Raw genomic sequence first — 18,577 nt, forward strand, 5'->3', positions numbered from 1 at the left:
TAAAAAATCCAGTTTCCAATTCAGTAGAAGGGTAACTTGCACTATACTCAGAAACCATATAAGATTTTTATAACATTTTACCGGTAATCAATGTGAGAACATGATTACCGGTTTTGGTTCTCATATTGAATATCTGTAAGTACCCTTGGTTCTTCTAACCATATTTTTAAAAACCACTTTTAATACATGCATTTAGAATTTTTTCTAAAACTGAAATAAAATAAATATACTATAAGGAGTATCAAGTTGAAATTTTAGCTAGGAAGATACTATAGCACTATCGAATCCCCATTAAAAAGAAGGGATTAAAAAGATCAAAACTTGTTTGATTGCCGAAGGAAAGTTGGAGGTGTTTCTAATAATTGTTTTTCAAGTCCTCTCTGTTTCATCCGGTAATCAAAAATATTTTCATTTTTTCGGTCTCGTCTTTTGCAGCAGTTGATTTGTCAGATTTTTGTTTTTCTTTGTTTAAATAAGAATTTGCCGCTACTTTTTTGACTTCATTCTTGGATTCTATAAACATCACCTAAAAGTGGTAATTATGTGTGGAGTCTACTGCATCGAACATAGTATTAAGTCTGTGTAATTTGATTTGTAATTTTGAAATCTGGAGCAAAAATAAGAGAGGCAAAACAAAAGAAGGCAAGTTCACTAGGGCAACAGGAGTTGAGGCGGCATTGTTTACCANTTTTAATTTCCAATGAACTGCACAATCAGTCTTCCTGATGAGCAGACCTAGTGCGTTCTCCAGAGGTGGTATCCACTCTTTCAGGACTACCATAATGGGTGAGATACCGTTGGTCATGTTAATTTGGACGTCTAGTTTCTGCCACACTAGATGGCAGCTCCGAGACTCTATTTGGATGCTAAAGTGCACTAGGAATTTAAATTTTATTAAATTCAATAGTGGACAAAATATTTAATAAGTAGTGATTTAAATAGTGGACAAAAATCCTTTTTCTAAGTAATCATTTTTTGAATTAACATTTTAAATTAAAAGTGTATTGTTGTAACAAATTTGGTGAGTTTACAACTTTAATTTAATATTTTTGCTCACCAAATGAACTTAAATATTTTAAATACAATTTTAGCATTCATCACTTTGTGCATGGAACTAAAAGTTAAGTTCTAAATCATTTAACGAATATCTTAAACAGTAATTCATAATAGTATGTACACATTCATGTAATTTGCACCTAAAAATAATAATTGTGAAATGATTAATAAGATCAGACACCGATTTAAATAACTTAATGTAACTTGTAATGTATCTGCCACTTCAAAAATATAATTCCAATTCACTAGTATATATGGCATGTTAACTCGATTCTATAGGGCAGGGATGGCGAACCATTGGCACGCGTGCCATTTATGGCACGAGACACAATATTTTGGGCACGCCACCGATCACAATTGTTATTACAATAAGAACAATAGATAACTAGCAGGGCCGGGATAGCCTGGTCGGTAGGGCGCTGGGCCCATATCCAAGAGGTCGTGGGTTCGATCCTCGCCGGCCGAAGACTCTCCGTGTAGTAAATGGTGACTGATGCACGTTAAATCTGTAGAGTCTCAAAGTCCACCATGTTCCCACAACAAATCAATACCTCTGGGGGTACTGATCCAGGAGTTTCCTTGTCTTCTGGATTGGTTCAAAATTACAAGGCTACGGAGTTGAACGTAAGTAGTCGTAAACCCATGAAATTGGGTCGGCTGTTCAACGACGGTTATGAAATAAAATAAAATAGATAACTAGCAAAAAAAATAATAATAACCGTCCTGCCTAAACTTACATCTTACAACCTAATATAAGTTATTTGTCAACTAATCTATCATCTAATCTATCTAAATAGAAGTCACACTGATGTTCCTTGAGTTGTTTTAAGACATGGCAAAATGTTTTTTTTTTCTAATGTAAATAAAGAGTAGATGATAGTATTTAGTATTATTATTTCCCCAATAATCACGAAGTCAAAATTATTTGACGGCATGTCTATGACCTAATTATACAATTTTTTAGAAAAAATGGCACGTTGGTGTATAAAGGTTCGCCACCCCTGCTATAGGGGGTACTTTTTCATAGATGAAGGTTGACATTGTCGATAACACACTCCCCACATTAAAGAGTTGACTTGCGATCTTGTCCTCCTCACGTTGCCGCTTCTCAGTCTCGATCAAATCCCGTCTGGGTCACCAATGTGGAGAGCGTGTTATCGACTATGTCAACCTTTACCCGCCCTCCAGAAATAAATGGATGTGATGCGAACATGCCTACCTTGACAGAAACGCGATCACACACAATTCACAACGCATACACTCGACTGCTAAAGGCCACACACAAAGCGACCACGACCGTGAACTTAATACAGCTCACACGTTCAGTATTAAAAAAGTACGGTGATCTTAATACAGCTCTCTCGGTTTCTCAGAAAATAGCAATTAATCAACTAGTGGTATCCGTTCATCGAAGAATATCACAGATATAATTCTGGTGGGGGAGTACTGTAGTGTATCTGCCACTAAAAAAATATAATTCCAATTCATTAGTATGTAAGACATGTTAGTTCGATTCTATAGGGGGTACCATTTTATAGATGATGGTTGACATTATCAATAACATACTCCCTACAAACTCTTCAAATGTAATGTAGAATTACGTTATTTTAATAATAATTAAAAAAAAAACAATCCTCTTAAACTCTAAGTTTAGAGAACAAACAAAATCAACGAAGTAATAATAACACAACAGGTAAATACCTTTAAATTACGGACACAAAATTATTTATAGGAAAACAATAATTGTATGATTTATATCAATTTTATGCTGATGACAGCCGAACTGATATGAAAAACTGGGTCCTACAATGTCATTTTCCGATTTTGACCGGGTTCAAGTTGTTACGCCCAAGTCAAAGTATGCTCAAAGTTGTCAAAAATATGCCCAAACCATCTGAAACAAAAAGATTTGATGACTCTGGATATATTAGGCTGTAATTTGATTGAAAAAAAGCTATAATTTGGTTAAACAAAAGTCTCAATCAATTATTTTCTCTTTTTCTGTCAAATATTTTTCTTTCAAAGATTAAAAGTCTGCCTTTATGAAAGTACACTGCATACATTAAAAACTCAAAGCTTGAACACTTTCCCTTTTTTTATGTATGTTGATTTTAACTTTTAAATATTCAATAGTAAAATTTTATTATTGTCTCAATTTAGAAATGTCCCTAGAATTACATAGTTCCGACTGTAAAATAAACCCATCTAGAGACCCTAATTTAACACAACCTCCCTTTCTTCCTTTTTATTCTGACTAATCAATGTCCGAGTACTCCAATTCTTTAGACAGACAAAAATAAAATACACGGTTACAACAGCCCTTAAAATTTCCCGTTTTTTAAAAAAAAGAAGAAAAAAAATTGGAATAAAATTCTTCCATCTTGCTGACATGTTCAAACTGACTATTATTATTTTTCCTTTTTTTATTTTTAATACGTCAACAAGTTTTTAACTTAGCTAAATTTAACTCGATAATGATTCATTACTTTTTTTTGTCTGAAATTTTAGGAAGTACTTTGTACAATACAAAGTTCTTAGTTCTTTTGCTTTGTGGGAAAAATTTATAAGAATAGGAAAATAATCTATTTTTGAAAATGATGATTTTGACAATTGTAAATCATTAATGAACTATAATGCTGTTATACACTATCATTCAAAGACATTATTTAAATGGCGTTTCAACTCCACCATAGTTTGTGTATAAAAAGAACTACCCTCGCCACAAAGTCTATGGCCGGCTGTTGCTGCGGAAACAAGAATTAGCAAATTTCAAAGAGGGAAGCTTCTCTCTCCCCTGATTATCTTTTTCTCGCTGGTCCGAGCTAAAACCTGTTTTAAATATTTATCCAACAGCCCTGCATGAAATAGTTAAGCCCAGTAACTATAGTCTCCGCCATTACTCCAGACGAATGGTGAGAGGAGTTCTACCCATAGACAGACTATATTCCATCTACTTCACTACTTTATATGGAAGTCTCATTTTCATATTCACACAAGCTATCTTTATCCTATTTTTAAATTAGCACAACTGTAGCTTATTTCTACTGCCGGTGCTGCCGAACAGTGTGAAACATAAATCATGCAAAATAGGAAGTGTGGCGATGTTGTGCATAGAGGGGAATAAAAGGCACTGGTGGCATATATTATTTTATTTTAAACAATATGACTAAATATCCACATGACAAATTCACGGACACAACATAAACAAAACTAAATAAGAAGAAGTAACAAAGGGGAGATCTGCATGGCAGGCTTTTCAAATCGTTCGTTTACTCTCTCTCACTGTCTCTGAGTTTTCTTCTAGATTCTCGCTAGGTGGCGTTGCTAGTTCGTTTCGCTACAGAAGTACCATACACTTATTACACTGTAAATTTGAAGTGTAATAATGACGTTGTTCTACGTCATTGTTCATTGTTGTTCCACGTCACTCTCTCGTAATATGACGTTGAACAACCCAAACAATTGAGTGAAGGAGCATTTTATTCTAGATTAACACCAAATCAAGAGATCATACACGATTCAAAGAGCGTAATTTAAGTTTAAACAGTTTAAATTGAATGAACTTAACAACTGTTATTTGTAAACTCTAATTTGCAATCCAGAGAGAGCTGGTGACAGTTTGTTGTTGTTTTCTTTGCTGATATTAATCAACAGAAACAAAAATTCACCATTAGAATATGTGTGTATGTGTGTATGTTTTAAGTTGCGTAATCAGGATAATTATATTTCAATTTTCGGATGGCTGAGTATTAAATGATTTTATAGTATATAATTTCTGTCCTTTGCCATTCTGTTAAGCCTAGTTCGAGTTCTCCGTTCTTTGTGCCGCGCATATGAGTAATTTATAGACCATTTTTATTTTAAGCATTAGTGTATATATGCATTCTAAATTAATGATATTTTATATTGTATTGTAAAAATAGTTTAAGTAACTATTATGAGTATTTTATCTTTCTGTTATTATAAATTTTAGTGCTCTTGAATAACAAAAATGGTGACGGCTACCTTGCACCAAGTAATGTGAAAGAACATCACTTTGATGTAAAGTATTTGCCACCATTTTTAGCGTTGAGATACACTAAAGTTGTTTGCAGTGGTGTTAATTGTTTAGAAGGGGTTTCCTTTTCTTTTTTATCACAAAATGGACAAAAGTGAAGTTAAAACACTCAAACAAGGTCTGCATATATTCACGTTGTTTTGTTTCTTACAAGAAAGTTGAATACGCAATTTTTTTTTCTTAGAAAATACATCATACTTGTTATGTTCAATGTTGGTATAAAGAAAATGATGAAAAGGACGAGCTTATGACACCAGATGGAACATTATGTTGTGATATTGGTGGAGCGATGCCAACAGGGGTAAGACCATATTTTTTTTAAAGAATTTCCCGGCAATTGTCAGAATTTAAGTTACACTGCATTAGGCGTCATATTTCATAATTTCCTTAGTTTCAAAAGCTATAAAAAATCCAGTTTCCAATTCAGTAGAAGGGTAACTTGCACTATACTCAGAAACCATATAAGATTTTTATAACATTTTACCGGTAATCAATGTGAGAACATGATTACCGGTTTTGGTTCTCATATTGAATATCTGTAAGTACCCTTGGTTCTTCTAACCATATTTTTAAAAACCACTTTTAATACATGCATTTAGAATTTTTTCTAAAACTGAAATAAAATAAATATACTATAAGGAGTATCAAGTTGAAATTTTAGCTAGGAAGATACTATAGCACTATCGAATCCCCATTAAAAAGAAGGGATTAAAAAGATCAAAACTTGTTTGATTGCCGAAGGAAAGTTGGAGGTGTTTCTAATAATTGTTTTTCAAGTCCTCTCTGTTTCATCCGGTAATCAAAAATATTTTCATTTTTTCGGTCTCGTCTTTTACAGCAGTTGATTTGTCAGATTTTTGTTTTTCTTTGTTTAAATAAGAATTTGCCGCTACTTTTTTGACTTCATTCTTGGATTCTATAAACATCACCTAAAAGTGGTAATTATGTGTGGAGTTTACTGCATCGAACATAGTATTAAGTCTGTGTAATTTTGATTTGTAATTTTGAAATCTGGAGCAAAAATAAGAGAGGCAAAACAAAAGAAGGCAAGTTCACTAGGGCAACAGGAGTTGAGGCGGCATTGTTTACCAGAGTATTTTGGGAGGAGCATTTTAATTGACTTCAATAAAGAAAAAGTGGTTCTTAAAACAAAACAAACAATAATAACAGCTTAAAACAAGCAATAAAAACTGACGTTTAATTTGTATTAGTTGTAAATTTCATTTAATTGACTTTATTTTTTAATTTTATATCTTTAGAACTAACTTAATTTTCTTTTTTTCTTTTTCAGAAATGCAAGGAAGGAAAATGTGATCCTAAGGAATTAGCGTCAACAAAATTATTTTAGATCTTCAGACTGCTTTAATTTTGTTATATTTCTTATGAATGAGTGTTATTTCTCTGCTGACACAGCTTATCGCTTTTAAGTGATTTTAAAATTAAAAATGACAAATAAAAATATTTTCTTTTAATTTTACTCGTTTACTCGTTACAACGTTGGAACGTTTAGAGCATGTCAAGAAGTATTCAAGTTTGCTCCAATCTTAATACGGGGACTAAGTCCAAACATTTAATTATTGTATTTCTGAAACTTTAACCTAATTTTAAGAGATAAATAAGTATTATAGAGGTAAATACCGTTACAACAATTATTAGTTTTACGCTGTTGGGAGTCAACGATTTCTGAAATCTTCTCTGTTAATTTATGATTACTTCATATGATCAGTCTGTCTAATATGAATGCACCGATAACAAAGCGAAATAGTTTTTGATAGTTTTCTTTTCATGTTATATAAAGATATTTATTGTGAATTGATGTAGTTCATTTACGCCGCTCTAGAGCTGCACAATGGGCTATTGAGACGGTCTGAGATACATCCTGTGAGAATGATCCAAAGACATGCCATCACAATTTCGATCCCTGCAGAGAAGATGGCACCCCCGCTTCGATAGCCCGGCGACCTCCACGCGAAGTCGAGCACTTTACGTTAGAACATTTTGATGAGAAATACTAAGTAAAAATAATATGCATTCTGAATCTGAACAAATTCCTACTTTTTTTAAATTTATAAAAAAAAGTTTTGAACAATTTTATTTTATTTTTCTTCTAAGTGCACCATTAAAAAACTTTATAAGAACTCACAAAAACTGTATTACTGGAATTCCTACATGATTTATGAGAAAGGATGGTAACGACAGTTTTTGTCAAATTTACAAAATCAGGCCTTGCTATCTTTAAAATAAATGTAGATCCCTTATGAACATTTTCAGTTCCTCAAATATATATATATCTTGCTTTTCTAAAAAATAAATAACTGAGCCCCTTGCAAAAAGTTATAAAATTTAGGAATGCAAAATCATATATATATAAGCACACTGGACAAAAAATTAGTCACCCTTAGAGAAATAACATGATAATAATATGATAACGTGTAACATCGCATCTCGATTTGATAACCGCCTGAATTCGGTTAGGAAGAAAGTCCACAAAGTTTTGCAGGTACGTCGAATTCAGTTTAAGCCACTCGCAGAGGATTTGATCGCGCAAATCTACCAAATTGAGAGGATGCTGATTTCGGCATTTTACCCGTTGTTCCAACATGTCCCCCCAAATTTTCACTGGGATTCAAGTCAGGTGATTTTCCAGGTCAGTCGAGATGTAATTGAGTGTCTGAGTGTTCATAAAACCAGTCACAGATTCTTCCAGTCCGATGAACTTTGTTGTTGTCGTCTTGAAAAATAGGGATATATTGACAGCATACTCTTCATGAAGATGTTGACTGAAAGGCAACACCTGATCATCCAGAATGTTCAAATAAACATGATGGCTCATGTTAGTGGCCACCTCAGTGAGATGGCCCAATGCATAATAAGAACCCCCCCCCCAAACATGACAGACCCACCTCCGGCTTGAACCGGACCATGCACACAGCCAGGATAAAATGCTTCATCTGGTCTCCAGTGCACTCGACGACGTGCGTCCTTTGAATAGAGCCGAAAACGTGATTCGTCCGACCATATTACATTCCGCCAGTCAACAACTGTCCGCGTTCAATGACTTCTAGCCCACTGAAGTCGCGCAGCTTTTGTGCCAGATCGAGCAATGGTCTCTTACTAGGTATTCGACTCCAAATGCTCATTGCTTGCAGCACCCGTCTCTATGTTCTCTCACTAACAAGTTGGGATGAGCCTTCATTGACTAAATGAAGCAATTCCTGTCGGATTTGGAAGCGATTTTGATTGACAAGTCGTGAAACACGTCTCCGGTCCCTTTCATGCAGGATCTTTTTTCGAACACAATTATGATGGTGTCTTTCGTGACCACGTGCATTACACCACTGATTTTAGACACGTTGAACAGTCTGCATCGAAACACCAGCAAATTCATTCACCGAGTGACCATAGGGACGTCCAAACACAATTCCCCCTCTTTGCCACTCTGTCAAATATGGGTAAGTGTTGTCCTTACACTTACCCATATTTAGACACAATTTCCTCTTAAAACAAAAATATCTCACTGATTGCTACTTGCCTTTGATCACGTTCAGCACGTCACTTGACCACTGCGTCATCTAACGATTCATCGGTGCTTACGCACTAGGGTGACTTATTTTATATTTATATATATATATATATGTATGGCTGNATATATATATATATACTTTGTTTTCAGTAATAAGAAAAATTTCAATAACAGTAACAATTCAGCAAATTTTTCTAAAATTGATCGATCAATTGAATAAAATTGATTGAAACTACAAATAAATTTTATAATTACCCCCAAAGCCAAAGCTAACAATAGCTATGCAATCTTCTGTAAAAATTTCTGTATTGAACTTTTTAATAAGGAGTTAAAAATAGTAAAAATTTTAAGCTGAGTAATTTAAATAATAATATTATCATTAAAAAAAATGTAGCTTTATATAAGAGGTCAAAAATTAAAATTAACAATATACAATTTCTTTACTTAATTATCAGTTCAAAATTTCATGAAATTCCTATCAAGTTTAAAACAATCACATGTGTGTTTAATATTTACCTAACTAAACCTAGCACCATTTTCTCTAACTACTTAAACAAAATTATTAACAATATTAAAGAAGGTTTTCCTTGGATTATCATTAATAATCAACCGATTTTAGTATTTATTAAGCAAAATAAAATTCATTCTATTGCGACTTTTGATTTCCATGATATCTTCAATACAATTCCCCTTTCTAAATTAAAATATGTTCTTTTAAGTTATTACTATGAATTTAAAAATATTCATAATTGTGATTTTGATTATTGGGAAATTCTAATTAACATTTTTCTTCCTAATAATTATCTTTACAATGGAAAACCTTTTTTGATTCAAATTAATGGAATGTCACAAGAATCTATTTTTTCAACTCTCTTTGCTAACATATTTTTACACTCTTATGAAAAAAATTATACTCTTAATATTAAACTTGTTTTTGGATTTATTGATGATTCGATTATCTTTAATTTCAAATATTATATAATTTTGTTAAATAATATTTTACCCGAGAAATTAATCTTGTTTCATAATCATGATGATAATATCAATTTAAAGTTTTTGGATTTGGGTATTAAAAAAGAAGAAAATATCTGATCCGTCTATTACTGTGGATATTTTACTTCAGCACTGTGGTCGGTGTAAGACGGATGCTGAATTCGTATCGACCAGCTATCGCTGGAATTAGAACACGCTTTCACCAAGACAGAATAAAATTTGGAAACATAAAAATTTGGAATTATTTTCAACTTGAAATTAATACTCCGAAAAAAAAGAAATTTTTTTTGGTAAAATGTATTACCGATATTAAGTTGATTATTCTTATTCTAATATGTACTATATATACTAATACAGTTACCATGATATCCACTATAAGTACTGTGGATATAGGTTTTTATGATCCTCCGAAAGGAATAAGTATAGGAGAAAACTGTTGATTATTATGATAACTGTTTACTATCCGGAGTGGGCCTCGAGCTACAGCATTATGCCAAATGATACTGAATATCGTTAATTTTTTATTTTGATACGGCAAACATTTTTTACTTAATCTAATTAACCTCAGGGAGAGCAACAAATAATAATAACTAAAAAAAAAATGGAATTATTTTAACTTAATTAATTGTGCCAATATATTTCTTTCAATTTTGTGCATGATTTTATAAATATCATTATCAATTTATTGATTATTTAGTTTTGTTTCAACACGTATGAGGAACGAGTATTCAGGTTTTAACAATTATTATATACCGAAAAAGTTGCATAGTATTAATTTTCAACGCGACTTAGAAAAAAAAAATTAAATTTAATATAATTAATTGCGAATCAGAGACAGTAAAATTATATGCTAAATACATTTAAGAGTACTTTTTTTAAATTATTGATTCGTAAATAAAATCCTCATTCCTATTTAATTCATGGAATCTGCTGCTTCAAGTTATTCATTCTCACCAGAGAAACTTCAAGCTCCCTTCGCCTTAGCAATAGATGCAAAACGAATGATTTCAATAGTTTTTTGTTGATTATTTGTCACCATGTCATTTATCTGGTTCTTTCACCTGAAGAATACTCAAATAATGTCACTTACCTGGTTCTTCTACTGAGTATCTTCGGAATTAATAAATTTAGCACCATAATTGACTGTGATCTATTTAAATAAGACTAAAATAAGATCTTTTACCAAGAAAAACTAATTTTCTTAAAATACGTTATTTACCTGTCTTTCGAATAAGCTCTTCAAATAATAAAGTAAGTTTTTTTTAGAGATAAAATAAAAATACAACATGAAATACGTCTAATTTAAGATTGAGTGTGCCCATGTAATTTTTTTTAATGAATAATAATTTTATTAGAGATAATAGAATCTTTTCGACAAATTATGAATGTTTTAAAACAGAAATAATATGCGATCATAGGTATGGGCGTCGATCATTATCCCTCTTCGAGTTTGTTATTAGAAGAAACGAATTTATGAAAGTCAAACTTAAATAATAAATTTCTTATAAAACCATACTAAGAGCTGCAATGGCTCAGGGGATAGAGCGTTCGCCTGCCTTTCAATGAGGGGAATCAGGGTTCAATCCCAGCGATGGCAGGTCGATACGAATTCCGCTTTCGGCTTGCACCGACCACAGTGCAAAAATTCTTCTTTAATTCTCGCAAAAAATGAGAAAATTCCTAAAGTTTCTTTTAATCAAAGAGGAATAATCAATATTTGTAATCTCATATGTTAACTAGTTTAATACTTTATCCAAAATTATTAAATTTGTATGAGAAAACGATAATAATAACATTTGACAACTAGCGATCTTCACACAATTTTTATATTTTTTCGTCAATTTATCAATTTATCTGGACTATTTTAAATGAAAGTGACACTATTTCATTCAGCATATTATTTCCTACCTGGAACAGTGATGAATTTTAAATACTTGTTTTCGTGAGGAATGCTTTCTTGTGAGGAAAAATAAATGGCAAAATAGTTTTAAAACTTTTTCATGTGAATTCAGAACGACCTCTATTGCTAATGACCATGTGACTTAAAGTGACGTCAGATTATCCTTCTCCATTTATTTACTATGCCTATCTTCTATAAAAAAAAAAAAACTTTCCACCGAGTTTATTAAAAATATTTGGCAACGTCTGTCATGTTCTCCCATGAACCTTCATTCTGCAGCTTGCCCAAAATTTCCTTGACGTCACTTTCTCACTTTGCAAAATGTTGCAGAACAATGCGTAGGTTGTTAGCCTACGAATTTTAATTTAAATTGTTGTAGTATTTTTGAAAAAACTGTATTTTTTGCACTGCATTAAATTCTAATCAGTTCATCATGGCTAGTGCAAGTGGTTCTTCAAGATCAGAGTTTATTGTTGGTGTTAAATATCGATTAGTGCGGAAAATAGGAAGTGGTTCTTTTGGTGATATATATTTGGGAATCAACACCACAAATGGCGAGGTAATGTTTAGAATGTATTGGAATTCTATGTTGAGTGTATTTTAACGTTATTATCATGTTTGAAAAAACAGCGAGCAATAAAACATTTACCTATTTCCTTTGTATCTCTTGTAAACAAACAAATCAGGCCTTTATGTCTTTGTTTTGGCGAAGTGTCTCATACCTATATGTTTAGATTGAAATCATGGTTTCAGTCATTTATTATCATTGAGATTGTCAATTATTAATCAATTATTCCATTTTAATAATTTCGCATTTTATTTACAAACTGATCGTTCTTGTATTGTTAACATTTGAATTCACGAACCAACTTAAACATAATGTTGCCTTGAAGCATTTTGATTTGTTATGCCTTATTTTAAGTGTTTTGCCCCTTTGAATTGCAATATTTTACCCCTGTTACTTCAAAGTTATGTGGGAATTTCAAAGTTTAAAGCAATGTTCGAACAGTTTGAACACATCCTACTGTTATTATACATCACAATGGCGATAATAATTAAAATCTTGTTAGTTTTGTTTTAAATCTGGCAGCGATTATTTAAACACAAATTACTTATTTGAAACTAACGACAATTTCTACATTTTTGGTTATATCTTCTGATCTTTAATAAAAGGTAAAATAGTGTTTGATGTAAGCCTTCTTACATAAGCTCTTAATTATATTAATTAATTATGCTAAATATTTTAAATATATTTTTACTCTCAAAAATATGGAAATCTATTAATAAAGTATGAATTGCTGGTATTTGCTAGATTTCATAATAATATGAAGCTAATCTTTCAATAGCAAGTCTTACAATTTTGTAGCTGCTACTACAAAATTTTGTGTGAATTTCTAATATTTATTTATGGTTCAAATTTTTTGTGACTCTATCCTACTGTTAAATTATTAAAAGTTTATGGTAATTTTGGTAGTTTTTGTGTTTTTAAGTTTGTTAGTGATGATTTTAAATTACTGATTTGAAATAGCACAAAAGACAATAAAGTTGGTTCTAATTTTATTATGTTTACTCACTCTGTTTATTGAATTTTCTCATTTTATGAGCAGTTCTTGTTTGCTGTTTTGCTTAAAAATTCTATATTCATCTGTTTTATTTGGAAAAATGTTCTTCTCTGTCATTTGAAAATATTTTGTTTCAACTGAAGCTTATTTTCAGTGTGCTGTATTTTTTTTTAGTATTCTGAATATAAGGCAACCAAATTACTTAAGTTATAAACTTAATTTACGTACTTAAACTTATTAATATCAGCTTTGAATAAGCTATAGGTTATTAAATGAATTTTATGACTGACACCAAAATACATAATTATGCTATGCCACTAAGATTTAACATAACAATATTATTTTTCCTGTTTAATGCAAAATTTTAAGTCTGATTTGTATAATCTATTTTGATTTTGAAAATAATAAATGTATTTTTATTATAAATTAATAACTTTTATTACATCCAACACCCCCAGAAGCAGAAAGTGCCTAAAACTGTGACATATGTCGCAGAACAAACAAAGTCCTGCAGAACAATTTGTATCTTGAATACTTCTGTAACCATTTTTATCAAGAGAGCTTCTAAAGCAAGCAAAAGAATTAAATTCAGAGATTTCAAATTTTATAAAGTTCATGACTTTTTGTATTTTCTATTACCATTTCAAAAGCAATTTGTGCATCGTGGGATCCACGATTGACAGAATTGTTTCTAAAAGACCAAATGCTTTCGATGGAGAGGAAGTTGTTGGAACAACAGACCAACGAGTGTTTGCGTTTGCAAATGGTGCACTATCTGGGCACTTGTCACTTCGAAAACTTTTTAAAGCAGCCCTTATTTTAATGTTTGGACCTTCATATCATAGGCATTTTATTAATAATTCATCATTTTATTAATAATAATTCATTAACAAAATTTTTTACTTCAAAAGTGATTGAAAAAGTAGCAAATCAAGAATGTTTGCCTTGGTTTAAAAAATAATGTAGTGCATCTGTGTATGATCCTATAATTTAATAAATGAAAGTATAGTATTTTAACGTAAAGTTGACTTTTTTTCACTGTGAAATGCTTGCAGAACATTTGTTTAAATTAATAAGTCCTGTTGCAGAACATTTGAAAATATTCTGCTTCTGGGCCAACACCTATAGTAAAAAAAATAATAAAAAATGAAAGTATCAGCGCACATAATCTAAAAGCTCATAATATTTTATTTACTACAGAATGATTTTATTATTTTTCAAAAATGACAAAAATTATTTAACTATTTAACATATTTATTTATTCCGAACAAAAAAAAAACATGCACGTTAACATTAAGAAATTAGAGGAGATCTATCAATATAAATAGTTATAATTAAAAAAATGAAATAAAGAACTGCAATTATATTAAGTAATTATTATCTTCATTGAGAATTAAGTAATAATAATTTTGTTTCCGAAATTCTTCAATGTGAAATCCTTATTTAACTTTTCCTGTGTTACTTCGGCAACTATATTTCATTTTTATCTACAAAAGAAATTACATTAAAAGATTTCCTTCTGTTTCTGTAATTGTTTATTTGTGCTGCAAAGCAAAAATAAACGAAGTGTGAATATGTGCAGAGCGAAACGGAACAAATATGTACAGAGAGAGTCGTATGCATGCTGCTAGTAGCAGCATGCATAGGACTAAACAACTTTCTTCTACTGTGCATAAGTTATGACTATGTTTTCAGACTGATTATTATTTTTTTAACTTTCTTTTTTGTGCACGGTTACTTTTTTTTAAATATTGCAATAAATATTTAAAAAAAAAAAAACTATCAACAAAATTGGAGAATCTCTGCAAATATATCCAAGCACAGTGTGCGACTGTCTATATTACCTAACTATTCTGATGCTGTTTTTTTTTCTTTTTTTTTTTCCATTACATTTGTTTTCATCTATTTCCATCTCTTATTTCACTTTTCTTTTTAAAAAATGAAGTGAATTGTGAATAGAAACCAGTTTTCTTTAATGCTAATTTAGAATAATGTATTTTACATAAGTTACCTAATATAATCTGCTTAACTATGCTCAACTTAAAGTTATTTATATTAGATCGTAAAATTGATCAATGAAATTTTTTTATATGTTTTGTATTTTAATTATTTATTTCTTTTTAGTTTTTGAGGAACAACTTAACTTTCATTTGAACATTTTAAATCAATTGTTTTGTTGAGAGCTTGAAAAGCGTATCTGATTTTAAGCAAAACTCCTTTCAGAATATTCTGTTTTTTTTTTTTTTTTAGCTACTTATTTAATTATTTTTCTGAAAAAAGCAACTCGGGTTCGTGTTTGGAAACTGTTCTTGAGTTTAAGCAAATACTTAGACTTAGGTAAGCTAAGCACATATGCCATATGCATTCAGATCTAAAGTTCAAAATTTTGCTAATACAAACAAAAGTGCAGTTAGGACTTTAAACATTGGGAAGAAACTTAGTTTTTGCACCCGTCGTTACGTAAATATTCTATACACATTGATGATTTAATGTCAGGCTTAAGGGGACTTTTTGGATCTAAGTTAACCTATTCTGTAAAACTATTTCATGACTTAAACTTTACATTTATTAAGATTTCTCAAACTTAAATCAAATGTTACTAGGCATCGTAAAAACTTCCATTCAATTTGGTTTAAAATTATCTCGGAGTAATTTGAAAGCAGTATACTTTATTAATGTATAGTGCATCTTTCAGGAGGACTCCAGTCTCTTGTTGTGGCGGGTACCATGGTTACGAGGAAAAGTCACTTCGAATAGGGGTGTGGGGTGAATAGTTTTGTCTTGATCTTGACATAGGTCTATGTGAGTAAATCAATCTGCACCTTCATTTCTCCATTACAACCCATAAGAAATGTGTTCTCGCTTGTTACCATAGCAGCAGACAGCCACAGACTTTTAGTCTGGAGGAATTCTCCTCAAAGCCCTACAATATGTAGTTTTTATTGCATTTAGATGTTTATTGTTTTTGATTGAAGGATAAGTGTTTGTTGTTTCTTATTATCATGACAATTTTCAAAAAATAAATAGAAGAATAATAAACCTATGCGCTAAGCGAACTACAATAATAATACACATTCAATTTTTAGGTATATAGGATATAAATTTGAAGTAGTTATTGGGCCCGAAATTGGCAAATAAAACTGGGTAAAAAGAGGTAAAAATTATTCTAGAATTGATTTTTAACTATTTTTCACAAATTTGGTGCACTAATGTTGCATCCAAAGACCTGTGGTCTTTCTAGTCTCCCTAGCTCCACCCATATATATACAAGTAAAATGTATATCAATAAAAATAGTCTGCTTTAATACATCAAATACAATATATTGCAAATATTGTACAAATTGTTTATTTAATTTTATTCAGGCAATAAAAGGTACTTCAATAATCATTTTATCTACTTTGAAAGATCTTTTTTTTGGGAGACATTTTTTTTATCGCGTAATAATACAGTTTTATTTTTTTTTTCATGTACAACATATTTTTCAATAGATTTCTTTTTATTGTATTTAAAAGTTGTAAAACTTTTATTATATTTTTAGTGATAGTTATTAATTTTTTTTATGCCAAGATTTTTAAAATAATTAGATATATTAGAATATTGTTTAAATAGGAGTTGTATTTACATTATTGTTAATATACAATGCACGGTTAAAATTAAAATTAAGTGATTTTTCAACCAACTTTTACAATATGGAAAATGCTATAAAATACATTGATCCACCTATTCCAGCAGGAAATAGGACAAAATTTGAATTTAAAGAAGCTATTCCATGGAAAAAATGTTTATAATATTAAAATAGAAATTAAAGTGATTTTCATTATTTGAAATTGTATTTATTAATTTAAATGTATATCTGACTTGAAGAATACGTCCAACACCAAAGTAAAAAGATTCAAATTTATTGTAAATCATATTTTACAAGTTAAGAACTGCATAGAATTCTTTATTAAAATCTCAACTACAAAATTGAGTCCGTTTTACTTTTAAATTATTAATAAATTCACAGATTCTAGACAATATGTAAATAAGTATTCATTTTTTGCTTTCGTATGATTTACGTCTGGCAACAGCAATTAAATCCATTTGATTTAATTCGAACTTACTATATTCAGTTTTTATAAAACAAAATGTTTTTTTAATAGGTTATGGTGTACAAAATATTTGCTATAAAAATTTTATTATTTTAAGCTTAAATTTCTTAAAAACTCTCTCCTAATATACAGTAGGAAACCGATTATCCGGAACGATCGGGACCATCGCTATTCCGGATAACTGATTTTTCCGGTTTTCTGAATCGCTAAAAAAAGTCGTTTTTTTTATTGTTAAACCCAACTAAAAAAAAAAAAAAATATTTGGAAATAATCTTGAAAAAACGAAGTAATACACTAATGATTATTTCCAAAATGATGCTAGGGTAAACATCTTTCAAAAAAGAAAGAAAAATCCTAAAATCATATGAGGAAAAAAAAATTAAAATAGCGGGAAAATTTATCAAATTTCGTTCCGGTTTTTTGGTTTTCTGATTTCCGGATAACGGGTTCTGTACTGTATAAGTTATGTTCATTTCTACGCCCAACATCATATTACCCTATGATGAAATTTGTCAATTGTTCAATTGCTAGTCAAGGGTGAAACAATATTAGATTGATATTTCATAAATACAATGTCCATTACTGTAGCTTTTACATGATGAAACTTCTCAATACCCATTATTGTAGTATTTTTATCTCAATGATTTCTTCATAAAACAATACTTCAATCCGAAGTGCCAGATCGAATTGAGCATTACTGAAAGTAAAGTTCTCTGAGTAGTTATTTTGCTTTAAATTTTATGTGTCAGGTTACAATTAGAAAAAGGGAAGAATACCCTTTCTCTGTTTTTCTAATTAAAAGGGTTACAACTTGTTGCCCACAATTGATATAAGCACAATGTACATATTGGATCCTGCTTTCTAAAAGTTACCACGTTTCAGTGTCTCTTTAATACAGCCATTCTATTGCTTGCATTAAACTTGAAAAAATAGAAAAAGCCTAGCTTGAATGGTAAATTTTTTTGTACTAAGTTAACCACTAAATGTAGATTTTCATGGATTGTAAAATATAATCACTCGGACAGATTGGTGATAAATACATTTTTAGCAGGGTTCGTGATTTTTTTGATTTAAATCGGATTTTTTTGATTTAAATCAGAATTTTTTGATTTTTATTCAAATACACTGTATGAACTTTAATTTATGATTAAAAAAAATTAAAAATGTTTAATCAAATTAACTTAATATTAAAACTATATTGTAACAATACTTTAGAAGCTCTAACTAAAATAATTTTGCATTATAATACATGGCTTTGAATGCATAGCAACCATTTTGAAAAAAATGCATGATTAAAATTTAAAAGACTAGATGAAATAGAGAATTTAAAGAATATTTCAGGGGTCTGTTTTGGTTTTTCTGAGAGGTACCTATTTTGTGAAAATTAAAATATA

At 30.4% G+C, this 18,577-nt stretch overlaps 1 protein-coding gene and 1 long non-coding RNA gene across 3 annotated transcripts in view; both read left to right on the plus strand.

Annotated features, from left to right (window-relative positions):
• The first annotated feature begins 5,281 nt into the window (after nt 1–5,281).
• LOC122270066 (uncharacterized) lies at nt 5,282–6,585 on the plus strand. The gene is made up of 2 exons (XR_006225582.2): nt 5,282–5,414; nt 6,405–6,585. It is a non-coding gene; the product is annotated as an uncharacterized lncRNA (long non-coding RNA).
• Nucleotides 6,586–11,651: 5,066 nt separating this feature from the next.
• Nucleotides 11,652–18,577, plus strand: part of LOC107441751 (Casein kinase Ialpha) — a 66,892-nt gene continuing 59,966 nt past the window's right edge. The window contains exon 1 of one of the 2 annotated variants that reach the window (XM_016055115.3): nt 11,652–12,088. In XM_016055115.3, the coding sequence (XP_015910601.1) occupies nt 11,963–12,088 (126 nt within the window). In that variant the 5' untranslated portion in view covers nt 11,652–11,962. The remainder of the gene's footprint in view (nt 12,089–18,577) is intronic. The other variant, XM_016055114.3, reaches the window with a different exon arrangement.

This window comes from Parasteatoda tepidariorum, chromosome 10 (genome assembly GCF_043381705.1).
Source record: "Parasteatoda tepidariorum isolate YZ-2023 chromosome 10, CAS_Ptep_4.0, whole genome shotgun sequence".
Classification (NCBI taxonomy): domain Eukaryota; kingdom Metazoa; phylum Arthropoda; class Arachnida; order Araneae; family Theridiidae; genus Parasteatoda; species Parasteatoda tepidariorum.